Source organism: Papio anubis, chromosome 12 (genome assembly GCF_008728515.1).
Source record: "Papio anubis isolate 15944 chromosome 12, Panubis1.0, whole genome shotgun sequence".
Classification (NCBI taxonomy): Eukaryota; Metazoa; Chordata; class Mammalia; order Primates; family Cercopithecidae; genus Papio; species Papio anubis.
The window spans coordinates 115,268,966-115,292,580 of NC_044987.1; the positions used below are offsets into that span (position 1 = coordinate 115,268,966).

At 56.2% G+C, this 23,615-nt stretch overlaps 4 protein-coding genes across 5 annotated transcripts; 2 read left to right on the plus strand and 2 right to left on the minus strand.

The window, feature by feature from the left end:
- Positions 1–220: 220 nt before the first annotated feature.
- Positions 221–4,158, plus strand: CTSW (cathepsin W). 2 transcript variants are annotated; one of them, XM_003909552.5, is made up of 10 exons: positions 221–355; positions 616–700; positions 1,823–1,936; positions 2,592–2,746; positions 2,847–2,943; positions 3,026–3,106; positions 3,196–3,321; positions 3,490–3,554; positions 3,636–3,842; positions 3,925–4,158. In XM_003909552.5, exons 1-10 carry the CDS (start codon positions 269–271, stop codon positions 4,033–4,035), a joined length of 1,128 nt encoding a protein of 375 aa, XP_003909601.2. In that variant the 5' UTR covers positions 221–268; the 3' UTR covers positions 4,036–4,158. The 2 variants fall into 2 exon arrangements, with proteins under 2 accessions (XP_003909601.2, XP_009183875.2); XM_009185611.4 differs by having other exon boundaries at positions 3,636–4,156.
- Positions 4,159–4,300: 142 nt separating this feature from the next.
- FIBP (FGF1 intracellular binding protein) lies at positions 4,301–9,234 on the minus strand. Its single transcript, XM_003909550.2, has 10 exons — positions 9,030–9,234; positions 8,630–8,828; positions 8,295–8,421; positions 7,033–7,133; positions 5,939–6,072; positions 5,489–5,597; positions 5,348–5,411; positions 4,973–5,059; positions 4,795–4,892; positions 4,301–4,460 (listed from the first exon to the last, which is right to left on the minus strand). Exons 1-10 carry the CDS (start codon positions 9,112–9,114, stop codon positions 4,391–4,393), a joined length of 1,074 nt encoding a protein of 357 aa, XP_003909599.1. The 5' UTR covers positions 9,115–9,234; the 3' UTR covers positions 4,301–4,390.
- A 2,281-nt stretch (positions 9,235–11,515) lies between these two features.
- On the plus strand, positions 11,516–13,012 carry CCDC85B (coiled-coil domain containing 85B). Its single transcript, XM_009185610.4, has one exon. It carries the CDS (start codon positions 12,171–12,173, stop codon positions 12,777–12,779), a length of 609 nt encoding a protein of 202 aa, XP_009183874.1. The 5' UTR covers positions 11,516–12,170; the 3' UTR covers positions 12,780–13,012.
- A 564-nt stretch (positions 13,013–13,576) lies between these two features.
- Positions 13,577–23,092, minus strand: FOSL1 (FOS like 1, AP-1 transcription factor subunit). Its single transcript, XM_003909546.4, has 4 exons — positions 22,325–23,092; positions 18,780–18,977; positions 15,386–15,493; positions 13,577–14,668 (listed from the first exon to the last, which is right to left on the minus strand). The coding sequence occupies exons 1-4, from the start codon at positions 22,421–22,423 to the stop codon at positions 14,258–14,260; spliced, it is 816 nt and encodes a 271-aa protein (XP_003909595.1). The 5' UTR covers positions 22,424–23,092; the 3' UTR covers positions 13,577–14,257.
- Positions 23,093–23,615: the final 523 nt, after the last annotated feature.

A 23,615-nucleotide genomic window follows, 5' to 3' on the forward strand; every position in this document is an offset into this window, starting at 1 on the left:
GTAGGTTGCAGTGAGCCCAGATTGTGCCACCGCACTCCAACCTGGGTAGGAAAAAAAAAAAAAAAAAGAAAGAAAAAAGGGGTGGGTTGGGGAGCAGACAGGCAGAGGACTGAAAGCCTGAAGGCTTGAGCAAGTTGTGGGTTCTAGGGGTCCACCCCTCACCCACCAAACCTGTCTTCCCCTTCGTGGTTTCTCCAGCCCCGCCCTCACACCCTCCTCCTCGATCTGCAGGGCTTCCTGCCTCCATGCCTCTCCAGACTGCACCAGCATGGCACTGACTACCCACCCCTCCTGCCTCCTGGCCCTGTTGGTGGCAGGCCTAGCCCAAGGCATCAGAGGCTCCCTTAGGGCCCAGGTAAGTGCTCCCAAAACCTTACAACTGCCAGTCCCACACCTGGGGTCACCCCTTCAGAAACAGCTGGCCTGTCATTCTCATTTTTCAGAGGGAGTCACTGAGGTTGGAGAGGGGGCTGACGTGCCCAAGGGCACATGGGAAGACAGAGAAGGCTAACTGGCTGACCCCTAGCCCAGTCCTTGCACGGCTAGGAGCTAAGGTGGGGCCCCAGCAATGATTCCTCTGCCCACTGCTCCTCTCTACCCTTGGTTCCTTGCCAGGACCTCGGTCCCCAGCCGCTGGAGCTGAAAGAGGCCTTCAAGCTGTTCCAGATCCAGTTCAACCGGAGTTACTTGAGCCCAGAAGGTATCACAGGGCACATACATCTCCACTCCAAGCCCCTACTTTTTTTTTGAGACGGAGTTTCACTCTTGTTGACCAGGCTGGAGTGCAATGGCCTCATCTTGGCTCACTGCAACCTCCACCTCCCGGGTTCAAGCGATTCTCCTGCTTCAGCCTCTAAGTAGCTGGGATTACAGGCATGTACCACCACACTTGACTTTTATATTTTTAGTAGAGACAGGGTTTTACCATGTTGGCCAGGCTGGTCTTGAACTCCTGACCTCAGGTGATCCACCTGCCTCAGCCTCCCAAAGGACTGGGATTACAGGTGTGAGCCACCAAGCCCAGCCATCCCACTTTGTAATAGATGAAAAACTTGAAGCTCAGGGTGGGGAACAGGCATGGCCAAGGTCACTCAGCAGGACAGGGCAGAGCTGGGCATGTGCTCCCTGGTTTCCTGAAAGCATGAGTGGGTCCAGGATCATTCTTTGCTATGGATCTGGAGGGCAGTGGCAGCGGGTGAGGTCCTGCCCTAGTCCTACGTGATCCCCTGGCTCCGCAGTCACTTCCCTGTGATTCCAGGCAGTGGGCAGGGGGCCACCACCTTTGCTCATTCGTTCATTCAGCAAACACCCAAGGACACCCATTTTGTCCCCACGTTGGGGACTTCTTCTCTAGCCCATGATCTAACCCCTGCCCCTGCCCTCTCGCTGTACTGATCTTTCTAGGGGGCTGGTCTGCGTGTGCCTTTTAGCTCAGGCTGCCCGTGCCGTCGTCTCCTCTCCCCATCATGTTCCAGCTCTCCTCCTGTGGTCAGAGGTATAAAGGAGGTGGCCTGGCAGGAAGCTGGTCTCTGGCCGCACATCCTTTCCTTGAGTCACCACCACCCCACCAGACCCCTTACCTGGCTTCCTACCCAGGGTGGCCAGAGATGGTCCTCTCGCTGCCTCTGGGGAAAACCCAACCCTAGGTGGGCTGGGTAACCACTTCCTGGGCCTGGGTATCTGCAGTGGGGCCTTGTAGGAGCTACACGAAAGGAGCCAGTGCTCAACTGGGTGGGTGTGGGTGGAAGGGTGCCCAGCCAGTGGCTACTTCCTGCCCCTGAGGGTTTGGGAGTCAGCCTAGGACAACTCCCTCTTGGTCCAGAGCATGCTCGCCGCCTAGACATCTTTGCCCACAACCTGGCCCAGGCTCAGCGGCTGCAGGAGGAGGACTTGGGCACAGCTGAGTTTGGGGTGACTCCATTCAGTGACCTCACAGGTACCATTAACCCTTCTGGCCTGTAGGTGGTGGCTGGGGAAGCGGTCTCCCCAGGGACACTGGCAGCTGGACCCAGTGGACCTTCAATTTTCACTTCCCAGGGAAGGAAATTCATTTCCCTGAGGACCAGGGGCTTGGGTGCTGGTATCAAATCACCCAGTGCAGGGGCAGAATCACTGTAGCCCTGTGTCCTAGCCCAGCCTAGGGGCCAGCACAGCAGCTACACGGAAGCACCCAGCAGGGAGTCCAGCCTCTCTAGGCTCAGCATCCCTGCCTTTTTGAGACAGGGTCTTGCTCTGTTGTCCAGGCTGTAGCACAATGGTGCAATCACAGCTCACTCAGCCTCTACCTCCTAGACTCAAGCAATTCCCCCAACCTCTCAGCCTTCTAAGTAGCTGGGACTATAAGCCCGCACAACCACACCCAGCTAATTTTTCTACTTTTTGTGGAGATGGGGTCTTGGATTCCTGACCTCAAGTGATCCATCTGCCTTGGCCTCCCAAAGTGCTGGGATTATAGGCGTGAGCCACCACACCCGGCCTATCCTTGCCTTTTTGCCCCTCAGGGCATTATGGGACCAACGGCTGGAGTGGGAGAGGCAGAACAGGGAGAAGGGGTCAAAACAGAGACCTCAGTGGCCCTGTCTGTTCCCCAGAGGAGGAGTTTGGCCAGCTCTACGGGTATCGGAGGGCAGCTGGAAGGGTCCCCGACATGGGCAGAGAGATAGGGTCCGAAGAGCCAGAGGAGTCAGTGCCTTTCACCTGTGACTGGCGGAAGGTGGCCGGTGCCATCTCACCCATCAAGGACCAGGTATCTGCCCCTACCCAGCTCGCTCTAATTCAGCTAAGTGGTGGGAAGGAGAGGGGCCTGGCCCGAACACCTAGCCCCGCCTCACCCTCTCGCCCTCCAGAAAAACTGCAACTGCTGCTGGGCCATGGCAGCGGCAGGCAACATAGAGGCCCTGTGGCGCATCAATTTCTGGGATTTCGTGGATGTCTCCGTGCAGGGTAGGGCTGACAGAGGGTGCAGGTGTGACAGGGGAGGGAGGCCTAGGGGCCTGGTCACCCACACTGTCCCTTCTTGCACCAGAACTGCTGGACTGTGGTCGCTGTGGGGATGGCTGCCGTGGTGGCTTCGTCTGGGACGCGTTCATAACTGTTCTCAACAACAGTGAGTGCACTGCCCCGCCACTCTGTGCATCTGCAGGGGGACAGGGTGGGCAGGAGCGGAGCCTCCTCCCTTGTCTTGCTTATCTGCAGGCGGCCTGGCCAGTGAAAAGGACTACCCGTTCCAGGGCAAAGTCAGAGCCCAAGGGTGCCACGCCAAGAAGTACCACAAGGTGGCCTGGATCCAGGACTTCATCATGCTGCAGAACAGCGAGCACAGTGCGGGCAGGGCAGGGTCATGGGCGGACGGCAGGGACAGACACCGGGGCAGAGGCAGACACACTGGGTGACTGGGCTAGAAGACAAGAGAGGGTAGGAGGAGCGAAGGAGCGAGAGAGAAACCGACACGCCCACATGCCAAGGGTCTGATGATGCTCCCGTCCCCAGGAATTGCCCAGTACCTGGCCACTTACGGCCCCATCACCGTGACCATCAACATGAAGCCCCTGCAGGTGGGATGGGAGAGCTGGCGGGGGAGGGGAATACAGGGGACTTGGCCCTACACTCAGCCCCTCGGCCCCCACCCCCTGCAGCTATACCGGAAAGGTGTGATCAAGGCCACACCCACCACCTGTGACCCCCAGCTTGTGGACCACTCTGTCCTGCTGGTGGGTTTTGGCAGCCTCAAGTCAGAGGGGATATGGGCAGAGACAGTCTCATCGCAGTCTCAGCCTCAGCCTCCACACCCCACCCCATACTGGATCCTGAAGAACTCCTGGGGGGCCCAGTGGGGAGAGAAGGTGAGTGTGATCTATTGGGGGAGGGGCAAGGCAGAACAGGCCTCTTCCCACCTTCCCACCCCTGTGTCCCCTAACCTCCTAGGGCTACTTCCGGCTGCACCGAGGGAGCAATACCTGTGGCATCACCAGGTTCCCGCTCACTGCCCGTGTGCAGAAACCGGATGTGAAGCCCCGAGTCTCCTGCCCTCCCTGAACCCACCTGGCCCCCTCAGCTCTGTCCTGTTAGGCCAGCTGCCTCCTCGCCAGCCCTACCCCCAGGTTTTTGCTCATCTTCCCAATCTCAATACAGCCTGAATAAACCAAGACAAGACCTCTGGCTTGTGAGTGGACTCTTCTGGTGGATGGGCGGAGCACAGTCACCATTCCCTGAGATATGTCCCAGTTCCCAAGAGGCCACTGTAAATGTCCATCCTTGTACACGGACACCAGGTGCTCAGAGACAGACACAGGCACATCTGCACGCCCCCCACCTGCTCCCCGGAGCGAGGACCAGTCTCCAAACTCAGGGCAACTTTATTGTCAGTGTGGGCGGGACATTGGGAGGGGCCTCAGTCATGATAGAGGCGCAGGAGGCAGCCGCGGAGGGTGCCCATGTAGCGGTCCCAGAGGGCCTGGTGTCTGTAAGAACATGAACAGTGACAGCTGAGTTTTCACAACACTCACCATGGTGGAGGCCCTGCCCTGAGTGCTTTCTACACCTTCATTCATTTTGCCCTTAGAAAATTCTTACAGTTCTTCTCATGATGAACCCCAGTTTGTATATGAGGAAACTGAGGCATGGAGAGGTTAAGAAACCTGCCCCAAATCACACAGCTTCTAAGAGGGGGAGCCAGAGCTTTGGTCCTACCCTCAGGGTAGTAGAATGAGGAACCTTGAGTCTGCGGGAGGTGAGGTCCTGGCAGGTGGCAGGCTGGGGCAAGGCCAAGCTAGACAGGAGGACAGGACTGCTCACCGGAAGCCATCGAGGGAGTGGACAGACGCTGAATACTGATTCAGGAAGAACCGCACGTCGCTGAGTGGCCAGTGGTCGGAGCGGCAGGGTTCCACAAACTGTGGGCCCAAGAGAATACTTAGCACTCGTCTAGGCCGGGAACAGGCCAGGTTGGGTGTCAGAGGGCACAACAGCTCACCTTCTCCACGAGGTCCACAAACAGGTCTCTGACATCTTTATTGTGAGTCAGCTTGGCGGCCACGTTCACCAGCCCCCGGGACAGGTTCTGTGGGGCAGGGATCCTTGGAGTTCTGCTTTCTGCCCCAGAAGTTGGGAGCTGAGCACAGAAGCTGGGGGAGGAGTAGGTCCCTCCCCAGATCCATCCACCTCCCTCCATCAACCAAGTCCCCATTGTTTATGAGCTGCTCCCGTCAGCGGCCACCGTCAGCAGCCACCAGAGGGAGCAGCAGCGCCACCTGCCGGCCAGTCTCTGGGAGGGGCAGAGCTGCCCAGTAGAGGTGGCGAACTGGAGGCTGACGATGCCAAAGGCCAGAGGCTGGATGGAACCACAGACCTTGAAGTTGGCTTCCATCTCAGAGAAGACGCCCAGCTTTCCCCGGAGAGCAGTGCACACCAGGCTGCAGAGACAGGGTCACACCTATAGCCACCTGGGCCCCTACTGCAGGCCCTGCCCCATGGCCCCCTACAAGGTCACCTCTTGTGCAGGTCCAGAAGGTCCTTGTCAGCCACTAGCACCTTGAGTTCCTTCAAGTCCTGGAGAAATTCCTTGTCTAAGTCCATGTCCATGTCATCCATCTGCGAGTCTATGAGGCCATGAAGGGGGTTGCAGTGGGTGATAAAATCCCCTTCTGGGATAGCCTAAGCCTTTCCTCACCCAATACTTCATTTCCCCCCTAGGGACAGAAGAGGAAATGGAGTGTCAGAGAGATGCAGTGACATGCCCCGGGCCACAGAGAGGCAATAGGCCCTCTGTCTGCAGACAAGCTGTGTGTGGGAAAACATTCTATGGGCAGGGTAGCCTGGGTGTGGGCCGCAAACAGGAGCGAATGCTGGGAACTGGGGGCCTGTGGGAGAAACTACTGGTGGGGAATCAGGTCCTGAGGATGGGGAGACATCCAGGCACCTAGGTCAATGGGGGCCTCACCGACGGCTCCAAGGGTCCAGTTTTGGATCATGAGCTCAGCGCAGAAGGCAAAGTCACCGAAGCTCAGATACTGCAGTTTTTTCTTCCCTGTCTCAAAGCGGTTGTTAGCAAAGAAGACGATGGCTGCATAGTCCCTGCACAGAAGAGAGGAGGGTCCTCAGGGCTTGAAATTCCTTCTTAGGCCGGGCGCGGTGGCTCAAGCCTGCAATCCCAGCACTTTGGGAGGCCGAGACGGGCGGATCACGAGGTCAGGAGATCGAGACCATCCTGGCTAACACGGTGAAACCCCGTCTCTACTAAAAAATACAAAAAACTAGCCGGGCGAGGTGGCAGGCGTCTGTGTTCCCAGCTACTTGGGAGGCTGAGGCAGGAGAATGGCGTAAACCCGGAAGGCAGAGCTTGTAGTGAGCTGAGATCTGGCCACTGCACTCCAGCCCGGGCGACAGAGCCAGACTCCTTCTCAAAAAAAAAAAAAAAAAAGAAATTCCTTCTTAGTAAGCAGCTGCAACCTCAGCTGGGTGTCCGAGTTCTGGCCTCTCTCCGCCTCAAGTTGCTGTGTGACATGTCTCAAGTCACTTCTCTACGCCCTTTCCCCATCTGTGCGAAGAGAAGGTTCCAGCCCAAGTTTCCTAGTGCATACAGTGGGAGACCATAAGGGTAACAGTTACTATTTACTGAGCACTTCCTAAGTGCCAGGGCTGTGCCATGGCTTTACATATGGCATCTCTCAACAACCCAACTGGAAATCGCTGGACTGTGCTTTGCATCCAGGTCAGTCCGGTCCAAAGTACAGACCAAGTTGGGTGCGGTGGCTCAAGCCTGTAATCCCAGCTACTCGGGAGGCTGAGGCAGGAGAATTGCTTGAACCGGGAGGCAGAGGTTGCAGTGAGCCGAGATTGCACCATTGCATTCCAGCCTGGGCAACAAGAGTGAAACTCCGTCTCAAAAAAAAAAAAAAAAAAGTACAGACTAAAAGTGGGATAATCACTCCCCCAGCATACTAAGGAGGTCAGAAGGGTTGGGGTAGGGAAGGTGGACAAGCCTCAGGGCCCAGGGAAGTAGTGTGCAGGATGGGGAGGTGGCTAGCTCCTCACCTGGCCAACCGGTCAGAGAGGAGAAAGTGTTGCTGAATATTGTCCACCAGGGAGCCCCGCATTTCCTCTACCACCTTGAAGACTCGCTTAAAGTTGTCAAACTGCAGGGCAGTTAGGGTAGATACAAGAGAGGACTGGTCAGAGTGTCCACCATGTCGCTCACCCAATAAACCACTTACTGAACATCCCTCCCTTCCCCATCCACCTATCCAGTCGGCAAGTGCTGATTTAGCATCTGTTATTCCTTCAACCAACTATTGGTTATTAGTACTTGTTATCAACTCAAATGCTTAGCAGCTCCTGCCGTATCTTGCCTTGGATAAATGTTTACTCAATCTTATCTCTAAATCCAACCCCATTTTAGCACCATGCTCTCCAGATCTTCACAAGTTTGAGTTGGAACAGACTTTCCTGGCTAAGCCCCAGGAACTAAAAAATAAAAAACAAATGCTAAGCTATAAACAGAAAGCTCACAGGAGATACAAAAGAAAGGCATCAAAGGCCCAGAAGGGTTACTTCTTCCTGGCGTACCAAAAAGGCTTGTGGAGAAGGTGGCATCTCATCTCCTGTCTTGGATTTCAAGACGTAGATATTGCCAAGAACAGTACCCTCCAGGTAGAGCAACATGAGTAAAGGAAAGCCTGGGGGCTGGAGAAATGTAAGCCTAGAGAGGTCTGCAGGGACGAGATCACAGGACAGTCTATAGGTCAAAGCCAAGAAGTGCAGCTGCTACCCAGGACGCAGTGGGAGCCCAAAGTCAGATCTGGGCTTCTGAAAGGTCACTCTGGCCATACAGTACAGGATAGCTTGGAAGGAGCAACAGGGAGCCAGGCACAGTGGCTCACGCCTGTAATCCCAGCATTTTGCGAGGCCAAGGCAGATGATCACTTGAGGCCAGGAGTTCAAGACAAGCCCGGCCAACATGGTGAAACCCCGTCTTTACTAACAATACAAAAATTAGCCGGGTGTGGTGGTAGACGCCTGTAATCTCAGCTACTGCAGAGGCTGAGGCACAAGAATCGCTTGAACCCAGTAGGCGGAGGTTGCAGTGAGCCGAGATCACACCACTGCACTCCAGCCTGGGGCACAGAGCAAGACTCTGTCTCAAAAAGGAAAAAAAAAAGGGGGGGGGGAAAGGGGAAGGGAGGAGAAGACTAGGTATGAAGCTGCTGCCACAGTCAGAGGCTGGAGCTGGGGCAGTGGTCAAAGGGAGGGAGTGAAGTGCAAATGGGATGCTGTGTCTGTGTGGGTGCAGTGCCCACCTGTCTCCGGCAGCTCTTGAGGGTGATGCCTGTTTTGGTGCTGATGTCATCCAGGTCTTTCTTGGTGCCTTTGGACAGCTTCTTGCCCAGCACCTCCCGAACAAAGGCCTCATCAAAGGCATAGTACCTTGTGGAGTCAGACACCACCATTGACCCCCCCATAAAAGAGAGGAAAGGGGGCCTGGAGGGGCCTGGCAGGGCCTGGGTCTGACCCCTTCTGCTCTCAACTTTCTGATGGCTGGGTAAGTCCCATCCCTCCCTGGGCCTGTTTCAGCTGGGAAAATGGGTATACAGTCAGACTGGTTGATGTCTCCACCATCCCACAGGGTGAGCACCTCTCGATGAGTAGTGCCTGCCGGGAGGGCGGAATCTGGAAGATGAGCTGGTGCAGTAGCTTGGGTGGTGCGTGCAGCAGCCGCTCGAGCATGTGGAAGGTGCGGTAATGGTCCATGGTGTCGCTCTGCAGCACCGCTGCCGTGGCGCCCGTCTGCTCCAGGATTCCCGAGCGCACCCGCAGGGCCACCGCGTCGGTCACTGGAAAGTGGGCGCTAGCATCACGTCCCGCCCCGCCGACGCCAGAAGCCCTTAAGGGATTCCATCCCAGATCCCTATAACACCCCTTATTCCCAGGCGCTCGCCCACTTCCCTAAAGGATGACCAAGTCCTAGCCCCGCCCCCTCTCCCATTCAAAACAACCGCTCCGCTGACGGGCTTCCCCACACGCCCCTGACGGACCCGAGTAACCATCGAGCCAGAGGCGATACACGTCCTCGTCGATAAGGGTAGTGTTCCCCACGAAGATGTCCAGCTCGCTGGTCATGGCGACGCCCGGGGCCGCAGCGGCCCGAGCAGGAGGGAGCACCGCTCGGGCCTGGCGCGCCGCCTCCAGGCCACTTCCGGGAGTGCCGAGATTCCGCTCCCGGCATCCGGACCCAGCATAGGACCACTTCCGGGACACAGCCAGTGGGGGCGGGGACGGGGCGGGAGCGGCGAGGGAAGAGAGGGGGAGGACTACGCGGAGGAGCAACGCTTCCTCCCGCCGGGAGGGGGAGTCCCGGGCTCCTGCGTCCTGTCTCCCCGCGGCGGTCTGCAGGAGCTCGAAGGGAGTTCCTCCTTTCGTCTCCACGGTCCCCGAAACCTCTCCCCTCACTTCCTCCTGGCTTTTCTCCCACCTTCTCTGCCCTCTTCTGGACCTCCTAAGTTTGACCTGTATCCTAAACTTAGGGGGTTTCACAGGGCTCTGTACTAAATCTCTTCTCCGCAAAAATGGGGTATGCCCCGACTTCCTCGGGCTCTTGCTGGAGACCCCTTTGTCCATCCTGCGCATGAGCACCTCTCCTGGGCCTGGGGCGCCTGCTGCCACCTTGGTTTTAACCACACCCCCATCCCCACGAGCTACTGACGTCTCTAATTCTGCCCTTCTGAGCTCTGCCTGGAAGTTCACATCCGGAGGGGCCGCCTATTGGCCAAGTCTGTCCACACTCTTCCTGTAAGCCCCTCAAAAGCTCAACATATTCTAGACAGACCTCTCGCTCTCCCCATTTGTTTCGTTCCTGCGTCGCTATCTCAGTGATAACCCTAACATCCACCAGTTCTCTCTTTTTTTTTTTTTTGAGACGGAGTCTCGCTCTGTCGCCCAGGCTGGAGTGCAGTGACTGGATCTCAGCTCACTGCAAGCTCCGCCTACCGGGTTCACGCCATTCTCCTGCCTCAGCCTCCGGAGTAGCTGAGACTACAGGCGCCCGCCACCTCGCCCGGCTAGTTTTTTGTATTTTTTAGTAGAGACGGGGTTTCACCGTGTTAGCCAGGATGGTCTCGATTTCCTGACCTCGTGATCCGCCCGTCTCGGCCTCCTAAAGTGCTGGGATTACAGGCTTGAGCCACCGCGCCCGGTCCATCCACCAGTTCTCATACGAGAAACCTGGGCTTTCTGCCAGACTCCTCTCTCCCCACATTCAGTTCGGCTGATTTGCCTCCCGAATATTTCTAGTATCTGTTTGTCCTCTCCACCCCCACTGACGCTGCCCCAGCCGTTTTTCTGCTTAGCTCTCCTTGCTCCTTGCACAGTTACCAATCTCCCTGTTTATGTCCCCTCCCCGCAGGGTTCGGCCCACACAGAGTTCGGCCCAATCTTTTTTAAATACCTTTTTTTTTTTTTTTTTTTAGACAGAGCCTTCTCGCTCCGTCGCCCAGGCTGGAGTGCAGTGGCGCGATCTCGGCTCACTGCAACCTCCGCCTTCTCGGTTCAAGCAATTCTCTGCCTCAGCCTGTGGAGTAGCTGGGATTACAGGCTCCTCCCACCACGCCCGGCTAATTTTTGTATTTTTAGTAGAAACGGGGTTTCACCATCTTGGCCAGTTAAATGCATATATATATGTGTGTGTGTGTGTGTGTGTGTGTGTATATGTGTGTGTGTATATATATATTTGTTTTTTGTTTTTTTGGTTTTTTTTTTTGAGACGGAGTCTAGCTCTGTCGCCCAGGCTGGAGTGCAGTGGTGCGATCTCAGCTCACTGCAAGCTCCGCCTCCTGGGTTCACGCCATTCTCCTGCCTCAGCCTCCCCAGTAGCTGGGACTAAAGGCGCCCGCCACCAAGCCCAGCTAATTTCTTTTTTGTATTTTTAGTAAAGATGGGGTTTCACTGTGTTAGCCAGGATGGTCTCGATCTCCTGACCTCGTGATCCGCCCGCCTCGGCTTCCCAAAGTGCTGGGATTACAGGCGTGAGCCACCGCGCCCGGCCAAATGCACATCTTAGAATGTTACTCCCTTGCTTAACATCCTTACAAATATTACTCCCTTGCTTAACATCCTTACTGGCCTTTGGAAATGCTCCAACCTAGTACTGGAAGTTAAGAATCTGGCTTTTACCTACCCTTGAAGCCTCTCTGTCTCTCTCGCGTTTTCTGGACACATCTGCTTTTCAAAAACCATCAAGCTATCCTCATTTTTCCTAAAGCAGCTAAGCTCTTTCGGGCACCAGTGTCTTTCACCTTGTTATTCTCTCTCCCTGAAATAGCTCTTTACTGGGCAAAGTCCTATGGATCTACCAGAGCCTCTTGGATAGCATCCCTTTTGGGAATCCTCTTAAGGACCCTCAGACCATACTTCTCCCTGATTTGTTTCTTGTTTAACACAGCTTGTCTTCCCGGACAGACTGCGTCCTCCTTGAGGATGGAATCAGTATTTTGGTTAAATTTATTTCTGCATGGGCCTTGCACATAAAAAACGTTTATTGAACAAACGATTCCTGTATGTTCCTCCCCCCGGGCAAGAAACGCTCCCTGGGAGGGATAGTAGTCTAACGGTGAGCTAGAACGTTTGGACTTAGGGTTCCGAGGAACCGGGGGCAATCCTTAGTGAGCCCAGACTTCTGAATTTGATCAAAGGTAAAGAGGGACTGGAGAGCGGTCCATCTGACTTCCGTCGGGGATGGGCAGGAGTCCGGGGTGGACGCCTGAGTCTTGTTCTCAGAAGAGCCGAGAGGCCTAGGCTCGAGCTTAGGGCGATCCGGTACTTGGAGGTTCGAAGCTCCTAGTTTCGGGTTGAGACCGGTGCGGAGGGCGATGACGCGGGCCTTCCTTGACATCGAGGATCAGTAACACTAGGAGTGGGTGGGGAAGGGGCCCCCTGAACTCAGGCCCCGCCCCTTTCCGGGGACTTTTCACCGGATTGGCTGTCCTTCCAAACGTCGTGCGGCCCCGCCCCGGCGCGCGCCCCGCCGCGTGCCCAGCTGGGGTAGCTGCTGCAGCCTACGCTGCCTCGGCCACTGCCTGCTGCGCGCGGAGCCGGAGCCCGACCCTGAGTGGCGCCGGGCCCGACGTGGGGCTCCTGGGTCGCGGCGGCGGGCGGGCGATGCTCCAGCGGCCTGACCAGCCATGGAGGCCGAGGCAGGCGGCCTGGAGGAGCTGACGGACGAGGAGATGGCGGCGCTGGGCAAGGAAGAGCTAGTGCGGCGCCTGCGGAGGGAGGAGGCGGCGCGCCTGGCGGCACTGGTGCAGCGTGGCCGCCTCATGCAGGAGGTGAATCGGCAGCTGCAGGGCCACCTGGGCGAGATCCGCGAACTCAAGCAGCTCAACCGGCGTCTGCAGGCAGAAAACCGTGAGCTGCGCGACCTCTGCTGCTTCCTGGACTCGGAGCGCCAACGCGGGCGGCGCGCCGCGCGCCAGTGGCAGCTCTTCGGGACCCAAGCATCCCGGGCAGTGCGCGAGGACCTGGGCGGCTGTTGGCAGAAGCTGGCCGAGCTGGAGGGCCGCCAGGAGGAGCTGCTGCGGGAGAACCTGGCGCTTAAGGAGCTCTGCCTGGCGCTGGGCGAAGAATGGGGCCCCCGCGGCGGCCCCGGTGGCGCGGGGGGCTCAGGCGCCGGGCCAGCACCCGAGCTTGCTCTGCCCCCGTGTGGGCCCCGCGACTTAGGCGATGGAAGCTCCAGCACCGGCAGCGTGGGCAGTCCGGATCAGTTGCCCCTGGCCTGTTCCCCCGATGACTGAAGGCACTGCCTCCTCCACGCCGATGCCCGCCTGGATTGCTCCCCGAGCTGTGGACCTCGGGACCTGGACGCCGTCCTGGCTGCGCAAGAGGGGCCGCTGGCATGGACTAAGAAATCCTGACACCGATAAGGGCCCCTCGTTCTTGCTGGCAGGGCAGCAGGGGGACTGAAGGCTGGAGCGGAGGGACTTGCTGGGGGTTGGACTGGGGGTAATAAACCCGGACGGAAGCGGAGCCCGCGGCCTGGGCAGCGTCTGTTTGGTACTCGCCGGGGTTGGGGCGAGGGTGGGGTGCTGAAACAGGGTACCATTCCCATCCAGAAGGACTGCAGAACTAATGATTCCCCCATTACTTCGAGCCTGGGGTGGGATGCGGGGCAGTGGTAAACCAGACTTCCCCCATCGGGCGCCGGGACCGGCCAGAATCCAGCCCCTGAAGTGGCTCCAGCTCCCTTCCCGGCTCCTTCCTGTTCAAGACAATGGGGCAGGAAGCAGCTGCTGGGGGCTTAGAACCACTCGGCCCCCTCCTCTGAGGCTGGAAGGGGGCATAACAGCGCCCCACCGTGGCACACGCAACAGCACTGTGGGCCCCCACGGGAAGAGGGACGGTAAGCCTCTTCGCTTTTACCCCAGAGGACTCTCTCCTCTCAGTCCTGGAGATGAGGCCAAGCGGATGTAGCCCCACTTGTCAGATAAGACAAAGTCCAAAAATATCAAATAATTTGTCCAAGGTCATGCAGTGAGTCTGTAGAGCTAAGGCTGGGACTTAGGGCTCAAATACTCTCCCATTGGCCTTGGGGTCCAGTGAGGCGCTCAGGCCACAGCTTCAAGCCTTTTATTCCATTTTGGTAGGTTTGTATAAAAATACTCTCTTTAGGAAAATAAATAGCAGCTGCCCTCGCTGTGGAGGCTTGGATTCCCTGGAGCTGAAGGCTTCTCAAAGCTGAGATCGGCAGATCTGCTCATCACAGAAGCCGTGGGCACCTCCTGAGTTGTGCGGTTCAGGAGGGGGCGGCAGAATGGCCTGGTCCAATCACCTGCTGCTGCTGGCAGTGGGGCTGGTGAGTTAGTGTTCTAGGTGGGCAAAGTGGCACCTTCTGTCAGGGGGTAGGGTTGGGTGGATCACAGGAAGAGGGTGATGGATAGTGTGGCAGTGACCTGGAAGGCGTTAGGGCTCCAGAGGACCTCTAAGGATCTACAAAGTCTCTGGGCTGCCGGGAATTCTCTGGCACAAATGGGGAATATTTTGTCTCTGATTTAGTGCAAATTGTGCTAGAGAGGCCAGCTCTAGAGAAACAGTGGGCAGCTTTGGTGGCCCCCAGCTGGCTCTACTGTGAAGCACAATATGGTCAGTCTCATGAGAGGGATGGAGAAGCTGCTGGAGTTGGATGTGGGATACTGTCCAGGCCAGCTGGACCGGTGGGGGAAGGGGAGGAGACGTTGGTTAGGGTGGCACCTGCAGGGTGTAGGGCTCGGGTGCCTCACAAAGCAAGGAGGGTTGGAGAGCCAAGGGGGTCAGAGGATGGGTCTCCGCTGCTGCTGCTACTCTTGCGATGAGCTGAGGCACAGGGCTCAGGAGTGCTGGGGTAGGTGAAGACTAGGCTGGGGGTGAAAGGAGTTAGGGAGGGTGTGGTCATGAGCGTGGGGGTGTGCAGTGCCTCAGGTTCAAGCACAGGCCCTGGGGAAAGGGAGATACAAGGTACAGGGCGGCAGGGGGCTGGCGGGCTGCTCGTGCCACTGGTACTGCCTGTGTCCCCCTCCTTGGCTCCTTCGGGGATTTTGCAGATGGGTCGGTGGGCTTCCAGCACCAGCTCCAGGCGCTCCTTCTGCTTCTGCAGTTCCTCAATCTCTCGCTGCAGCCCGGATTTCTCATCTTCCAGTTTGTCAGTCTCCTGTAGATCAGGAGAGGAGTCAGGAAGGTGAGGGCTGAATACCCTGGAGCCTCAGATGTTTGGACTCAGGGTTCTGAGGAGCTGGGGTTGGGTGGGGAGAGAGGGGGGCAGTGGAGAGTCTCCAGCAAGTCTGGACTGCAATTCCCATGAGCCCCTGGGAGAAAATGGGCACGACTCCCATCAGGCCCAGGCGTTTTAGGAGATTGCTGGCACCGGGCCGTGACTCAGGCCTGTAATCCCAGCACTTTGGGAGGCTGAGGCGGGTGGATCACTTGAGGTCAGGAGTTTGAGACCAGCCTGGCCAACATGGCGAAACCCTGTCTCTACTAAAAATATAAAAATTAGCCGGGTAGGGTGGCAGGTCCCTGTAGTCCCAGTACTCAGGAGGCTGAGGCATGAGAATTGCTTGAGCCTGGGAGACAAATGTCACAGTAAGCCATGAGCCGAGATCTCGCCACTGCACTCCAGCCTGGGTGACAGAGCAAGACTCTGTCTCAAAAAAAAACAAGGAGATTGCTGGCTGAGCCTCAGCTCTGCTCTGCCTCCAGTAAGACATGCTGCAGCCAATTTTTAATCAATTTTTCCTCATCATTTGCCCAGGACTGCCCCTCGGACAAGGAGCTAGGATGGTGGGGTAGGGGCTACATATACTGGGGCTTTGGGGGCTCCTGGGAGACAGGGTCCCTCAGAGTTCGGTGGACCAGGGCTGGTGCTCACCGCCTGCAGGAAGTCGGTCAGTTCCTTCCTCCGGTTCCTGCACTTGGCCGCAGCCAGCTTGTTCCGCTCGCGCCTTACTCGTCGGCGCTCCTCTTCCTCAGGGCTGATCTGGCGGTGAGACTGGCAGTGAGGAGGACCCTGGGCCACTGGTTGCCTGGAACTCGTCCCTCATGGTGGCCCAGTGGTAGGACCCTGACAGAGGTCATGGCAGGGCCCCCTCAGCCTGTGATTTAGGGATCACTGCACCCAACCAGTTCTCTGCACTGAGGCACTGTCTGCTTGGATTGGTAAAATTTCCTCCTCGCACCTAGCTTTAGTGCACATTCCTCTCCCATAATGCCCTCCCCTTCCACAAACCCTAACCCTCCTTATCTCTCAGGACTCAACTAGATGTTCCTGCCTCCAGGAAGCCCTCTTATTCCCCAGCCAGAAGTGACCTTTCCCCCTCAGCACCCTCTTTGCAGGACCCTCATCCTTCTGGATCTCTGGACAACCAAGTCTCCTCTTCCAAGAGCTGTAAGCACTAGGAGGGGATAATGAGTGCTGCTGATTAAGTTGCAATGTGTTGGAAGCCTACTATGTGCCAGCCAAGTACTTTATATAGATTCTTGTTTTTTCACTGAGAATATGCAAAGATTTTTTTTTTTTTTTTTGAAACGGAGTCTGGCTCTGTCCCCCAGGCTGGAGGGCGGTGACCTGATCTTGGCTCACTGCAAGCTCCGCCTCCCAGGTTCACACCATTCTCCTGCCTCAGCCTTCTGAGTAGCTGGGACTACAGGTGCCTGCCACCACACCCAACTAATTTTTTGTATTTTTAGTAGAGATGGGGTTTCACTGTGTTAGCCAAGATGGTCTCGATCACCTGACCTCATGATCTGCCCACCTCAGCCTCCCAAAGTGCTGGGATTACAGGCATGAGCCACCGCGCCCGGCCTTTTTTTTTTTTTTTTTTAGACAGAGTCTCACTCTTTCCCAAGCTGGAATGCATTGGCCTGATCTCGACTCACTGCAACCTCCATCTACTGGATTCGAGTGATTCTCATTCCTCAGCCTCCCAAGTAGCTGGGATTACAGGCATATACCACCACACCTGGCTAATTTTTGTATTTTTAGTAGAGATGAGGTTTCACCATGTTGGCCGGGCTGGTCTTGAACTCCTAACCTCAGGTGATCCACCCTCCTCAGCCTCCCAAAGTGCTGAGATTACAGGCATGAGCCACTGTGCTTGGCCTTTTTTTTTTTTGTAGTGATGGGGTCTTGCTATGTTGCCCGGGCTGGTCTGGAACTCCTGGGCTCAAGGGATCCTCCTGCATTGGCCTCCTAGAAAGCTTGGATTACCAGCGGGAGCCACCACACCTGGCCTCTTTTTTTTTTTTTTTTTTAACATAGATTTTTTTTTTTTTTTTTTGAGACAGAGTTTCACTCTTGTTGCCCAGGCTGGAGTGCAATGGTGTGATCTTGGCTCACCGCAACCTCCACCTCCCAGGTTCAAGCGATTATCCTGTCTCAGCCTCCCTAGTAGCTGGAGCTGGGATTACAGGCATGTGCCATCACGCCCAGCTAATTTTTTTGTATTTTTAATAGAGACGGCGTTTCTCCATGTTGGTCAGACTGGTCTCAAACTCCTGACCTCAGGTGATCTCCCTCCTTGGCCTCCCAAAGTGCTCGGATTACAGGTGTGAGCCACCGCACCCGGCCTGTTGTTGTTGTTTTTTGTTTGTTTTTGCTTTTGAGACGGAGTCTTGCTCTGTCGCCCAGGCTGGAGTGCAGTGGCGCGATCTCAGCTCACTGCAAGCTCCGCCTCCTGGGTTCACACCATTCTCCTGCCTCAGCCTCCCGAGTAGCTGGGACTACAGGCGCCCACCACCACGCCCGGCTTTTTGTATTTTTTAGTAGAGACGGGGTTTCACCGTGTTAGCCAGGACGGTCTTAATCTCCTGACCTCATGACCTGCCCGCCTCGGCCTCCCAAAGTGCTGGGATTACAGGCGTGAGCCACCACACCTGGCCTTAAACATAGATTCTTAACCCAACTTTCCATGAAAAACTGAAGTCCACGGAGGATAACTTGCTTATGGTTCCAGAGTAGGACTTAGAACCCATAGAACCCACTCACTCTATTCCACATTGAGTGACAGGCCAGATGAGAGAGACCATTTCGCCAAAAGGATCCAACTCACAGCTCACAGCCCTACCTGGAGAACCCAGGATCAAAGGGTCACCCGCAGAACCAGGCTGAAGGAAGGATGCACAAGAGGGTTTACCCCTGGCCCGCTTCTGTGGCTCACACCACAGTCCCTCCTCACCACAAAGGCCAGACATCCTGTTCTGGGAAACCTATCCCTGGCTATCTCTCATCTTTCCCAGGGCCCTAACCTCTCTCCCCATCCTCTACCTGCCAACCAAGCTTTTTAAACTCATCCCCTGTAGTCTCCCACACCAAAATGCCCCACGGAGAGGAAAGAGAGCCACTCCTTTAAAGACTCGCCATCTCTTATTCACTTATTTTGGTAAGGGCCTTGGGGAGCCAAGAATTCTCAGTTCCCTCTACTTTGAGCCTTCTGTTAGCTCCCAGTGAGACAGAGTGGCTTGGTGATTAGTTTTGGGGATTTTATTTTATTTTGTTTTTTTCGGTAGAGACAGGGTCTCTCTACGTTGCCCAGCCTAGTCTTTAACTCCTGGCCTCAAGTGATCCTCCTGCCTAGGTCTCTCAAAGTGCTGGGATTACAGGCATGAGCTACTGCACCTGGCCTTGGCTTGGTGGTTAGGATCTGACTTCAGAGCTGGATAGACCTGGAGCCAAGGCCAGTTCTGTGCCATTACTCACTACTTGTGTGATCTTGGGCAAGTGACTACCCCTCTGTGCCTTCATTTCCTTGGTGGAAGATGGGGAAAACCAGGGTACATACCCCAGATAGATTTCTTGAGGATTAAATGAGACAGGGAAACTGAGACTGAGGGAGTAGCTGAAGGGAACCCTCTTGTTCCTGCTCTCTCCCAGACAACATAAGTGTCCCCTCTATGCATGCTGGTAGGTGGAGACCCCCTCGCCATTACATGTGCGCACGTTACATGCTCTTGCCTCCACCTCCATCCTTGCTCCTGCCATCCCTCTCTACCTGGAATGTCCTTTCCTTCCTCTGTGCCTCTGCCAGTCCTACCCATCCTTCTAGGCCAATATGCCACCTTTTCCAGGAAGCTTCCGTGATCCAGAAGTGACTGTTGTATCCTCTGGGCCTCCCATGGGGCTCCTATCGCTTTCAGCCTTGGGCTGTAGTCACCTATAGCCTACCTTACTCTCTCCTAACCCTATGTTCTCCTTTCTGGCAGGAGCTTCTCTGCACCCTAGCACTCCTGGGTGGAGTCGGAGCCACTGCGATGCCTCTGTGCCTTACCTGTTCACAAGGTCTTCGACGCACCCCTGGAGGCGGCCCCAGGGCCCGAATGACTCCTGGCCGGGGTTGTGGGGGGCTGTACTGAGGGTAGGTCAGAGGCCTGGGGTAACTGCTGGGCCCCAGGAAATGAGGCTGTACCATCCACTGCAGCTCCTGACTGCCACTCATGGTGTTGATGCTTGGCACGAGGTGGAACTTCTAAGGAATAAGAAATGGAAGGCCACAGATGAGGTCCATGTGGATTGGGGGGCTTCCACTGGGCAGAGGCTACACTGCTGTCTACCTTCAATGTACAGGCTAGCTCTGAGAACAGAAAGAACACAGCCTGGCAGTCAGAGACTGACCTGGTAGCAAATCCCTGCTCATAAGCTGTGTGGTTTTGGGCAGGTCACATAACCTTTCTGTGCCCCCGTTTCCCCATTAGAGCTAACATTTATAAAGTATAAACTGCCAGGAACTGTTCTAACCACTTTACAAATACTGACTCATATCATTGGCACAGTAGTATCTTCATTTTCTTTTCTTTTTTCTTTTTTTTGAGATGGAGTCTCACTCTGTTGCCCAGGCTGGAGTGTAGTGGCATGATCTTGGCTCACTGCAACCTGTGCCTCCCAGGTTCGAGTGATCCTCCTGCCCCAGCCTACCGAGTAGCTGGAATTACAGGTGTGCACCACCATGCCCGGCTAATTTTTGTATTTTTAGTAGAGACAGGGTTTTACCATGTTTGCCAGGCTGGTCTCCAACCCCCAACCTCAGGTGATCCACCTGCCTTGGCCTCCCAAAGTGCTGGGATTACAGGCTTTAGCCACCACACCCAGCCTAGTATCTTCATTTTCAGACAGGAGAACAGTTGTCCACAGACACAGAGCCAGTGAGTAGGAAACAGTATTTGAGCCCAGCAGCTGGTCTTTTACCCACTCCTGCACCTGTTTGCACGAAGAGGATAATTACAGCTCCCATCTCACGGGGAGGCTGTGAGAATCAAGTGAGAGAATGTGTGCGACAGTCTGGTAAGTGGCAGGTGCCCCGTGCAGAGGGGCTGAGGCAGGAAAGAGTCACTGCTGTGGGTTCAGGCCATCCCAGTGCTTTTTTTTTTCTTGAGACAGGGACTCACTCTGTTGCCCAGGCTGGAGTGCAGTGACCTGTGGGCTCAAGCAATCCTCCCACTTCAGCCTCCTAAGTAGCTAGGACTACCTATGTGCACCACCACATTTGGCTTTTTTTTTTTTTTGAGACAGAGTCTTGCTTTGTTGCCCAGGTTGGAATGCAGTGGCTTGATCTTGGCTCACTGCAACCTCCACCTCCCTGGTTCAAGCAATTCTGCCTCAGCCTCCCAAGTAGCTGGGACTACAGTCGCCCACAACTGTGCCCGGCTAATTTTTGTATTTTTAGTAGAGATGGGGTTTCACTATGTTGGCCAGGCTGGTCTCAAACTCCTGACCTCAGGTGATCCACCCGCCTTGGCCTCCCACAGTGCTGGGATTACAAGAATGAGCCACCGCGCACAGCCTGGCTAATTTTTTTTAAAAATTTTTTTGTAGAGACAGGGTCTCACTAGGTTGCCCCAGGGTGGTCTCAAATTCCTGAGCTGAAGCAGTCCACCCACCTCAGCCTCCCAAAGTGTTGAGATGACAGGCTTTAGCCACCTGGCATGGCAGGCTGTCCCAATTCTAATCTCAGCTCTCAGCTACTTACTGCCTGTGTGACCATGGGCAAGTTATTTAACCTCCATGTGCCTCAGTTTCCTCATTTTTAATATTGTTACAGGTGAAGATTACAGGATTTCATTGATGTTAAGAAGTACCATTTAATACCTCTGAAATCATAGTTTAATTGGCAATTTAAAAAATTTTAGTGGACTAGGCATGGTGACTCACACCAGCATTTTGGGAGGCTGTGTCTAGGATCACTTGAGCTCAGGAGTTCGAGGTCACACTGGGCAACACAGTGAGACTTCATTTCTACAAAAAAAAATTTTAAAAAGTAGCTGGGTGTGGTGGTGCGTGCCTGTGGCCAGGTCGCTTCCCAGCTCGGCTCTCAGTAGGATTGCTTGAGCCCAGGAGGTTGAGGCTACAGTGAGCTGAGTTTGTGCAACTGCACTACAGCCTGGGCAACAGAGGGAGATCCTGTCTCAAAAAAGAAAAGAAAAGAAAAGAAAGAGAAAAAAGAAAAGAAAGAAAGAAAGAAGAAAGAAAGAAAGAGAAAGAAAGAAAAAGAAAGAAAGAAAAAGAAAGAAAGAGAAAAAGAAAGAAAGAGGGAGGGAGGGAAGGGAAGGAAGGAAGGAAGGAAGGAAGGAAGGAAGGAAGGAAGGAAAGAAGGAAAGAAAGAAAATTAGTGGCATAAAGTTATGGTGGGTTTTTTTCAATCGATGAGGTCTTCGACTCTGTGAAATACGGTAAATGATGTAGCAAGCGCCCAGCACGACGTCCCTGTTCCCATTCTATCAACCAGCTATCTGAGGAGTGGGTTGGGATGGAGCTCAGTGTTCTGGGAGAAGTGGGTTCGAGCTCTGCCGCTGGGCCCTGGGTGTGGGCGCCCAATCATCCGGGAAGCGCCCCACAAGCCCAGGCAAGTCCCGACAGCAGTAGCCTGAGCCCAAGCGCTGCGGGCCCGGCGGCCCAGTGACCCCAGTTCCGGGTCCAAGGCACCGCCGGCGGCATCTCCCACTCCCGAGGTTGTCCGGGCCCGGGCCGCTCCGGGCCAGGAAGGGAGGGGCGCCCCGGGTGACTCAGCCGCCGTGACTCGGCCGCCGTGACTCGGCGGAACGGACGCCCCTCCTTCCCTCCCCTGCCGACACGTGCTCGCAGCCCCTCGACAGGAAACGGGCACCTGCAGCCTCCCGGGTGCCCCCAGCGGGCAGCGGGCGCCGTTAGGGGCCGGGAGCGGGGTCGCGAGAGTCGCCCGCAGCCTGACCCCGCGCACGTCCCGGAACATCGAGGTCTCTATTCGCCGCATTCGGCAAAGGTCCACTGCCCGGACCCCCCGGGGCTCCCCAGGCGGAGAAACGATAGGGACTTGGCGACGGAGGGGCGAAGGACAAACAGACGGACGGACACGCGGACGGTCGCAGACCGGGCCGGGACTCCCACCCCGGCCCAGCTGCTCTCCCGAAGGATCCCGCCTCCCTCCCGTGTTGGGACATCTCACCCCGGCCCAGACTCCAGATCCCAGGAATTCAGCCCAAGGCGAAGAGACCCTCCGAGCCGTCGGGGCGGCCAACCCAGGCGCCCACGCCCCTTCTGAAGCAGGGTGGACGCAGAAGTCAGAGGTGGGCAGGAGGAGAGAAAGCGGGCAAGGAGACAGAGGGACAGACGCGGACTGCAAGGGAGAAGGGGGCGGCTGGGAGAAGGGGAGTTCGCGGGTCTCTGCCGCCCGCTGCGCAGTGGGGGCAACTGGCCCCGGACGCCGAGGGGCAGGATCCTCGCCCCGGCCCCCAGCCCGGCCCAGACTCCGCTTCCCGGCTTCAGTCCCGGAGTGTGCGGCAGTTGACCCGGCCTCCCACGCGCCGTCCTCCCGGGGGACCCCCGGCGTCGGGCCCCTCTCACCTGCTGGGCTGCCTGCGCTGTGGCCGGGTGCTGCGCGGGGCCGCCATACCCGCCGCCGTTCCCGGAGCTCGGGCCTGGTTCCCCGAAGTCTCGGAACATGCCCGGGGCTGGCGGCTTCGCGGGGTCCACGGCTGCTGGGTTCTGACTCACCCGCGCGGTGCGGAGTCTTTTCTTTTTATGAATGAAAAGTTCTCGGGCTGAACCACTGCGACCGCGGGGGGTGGGGGCGTTGCAGCGACGCGGTCACCTCCAGGCTCCACCCGCGAGACGCGCAGCCTTGGCCCGTCGGTCCCGAACTTGGCGACGCCTCCCCCAGTCCGGCGGCAGCCTTTTCACTGGGATGGGCCAGGCTCGGCGTTCCCCGGTGGCTGCGGGCCCGCCCCCCTGACGTAGCTGCCCATACATGGTGCAACTTCCTCGCCGCGCCCAGGTGGAGCCCCGGGTTCCCCCGCGGACTGACGCACCTGCCCGAGCCCGCGCACCTCCCCAGCCCTCTCGCGGCCTGGGCTAGTCTCCGTTTCTGCTCCCACAAAATAGCATGAAAGAATCACATCTCTAGGAGCCACGCCAACCGCCACCCAAAGCTTCGTGGAGTGAGATCTTTCCGCTGGCCTTGTTTTAAGGCTTCGAGTATATGAAAAGTGAATAAATGACAAACCAGGGTTACAAAAATGGTGGCATATTTTATTTTATTTTACTTTATATTTTTGAGACAGGGTCTCTGTCACCCATGCTGGAGTGCAGTGGCCCGATCTCGGCGCACTGCAGGCTCAACTTCCTGAACTCAAGGGATTCTCCTGCCTCAGCGCCCCCTCCAAGTAAGTGGGACTACAGGCGCGCGTCACCACGCCCGGGGAATTTTTGTGTTTTTTGTAGAGATTGGGTCTTGCCATGTTGCCCAGGCTGGGTGGTATATTTTAAATGTTTACGATAAGGTAATGCTTTGAACTAACCACACATACAATGCAATATAATTGTATTACTCAGGATAATTTCAGGAACCATAACGAATTTTAATTCAGGGCCACTACAGGTGTCCTGAGGTCTGATAAACGCCATCTTCTTTACTGTCAGTGCCTTTCGGCCACCAGTCTTGTTTGGAGAGTATGTCAAAGGCGAGTGAATGTGAGGCCATGGCCAAACGTGCTTGGGAGGCAGGTATCATCCTCATCCCTGTTTTACAGATGGGGAAACTGAGGCTGGGAGATGTTGAAATGAATTGCTCAAGGTTGCTAAGTGAGTAGCTGGCACAGGTTGCCAAGTCACAGCCATGGGCGCTCCAAGCCCAGGC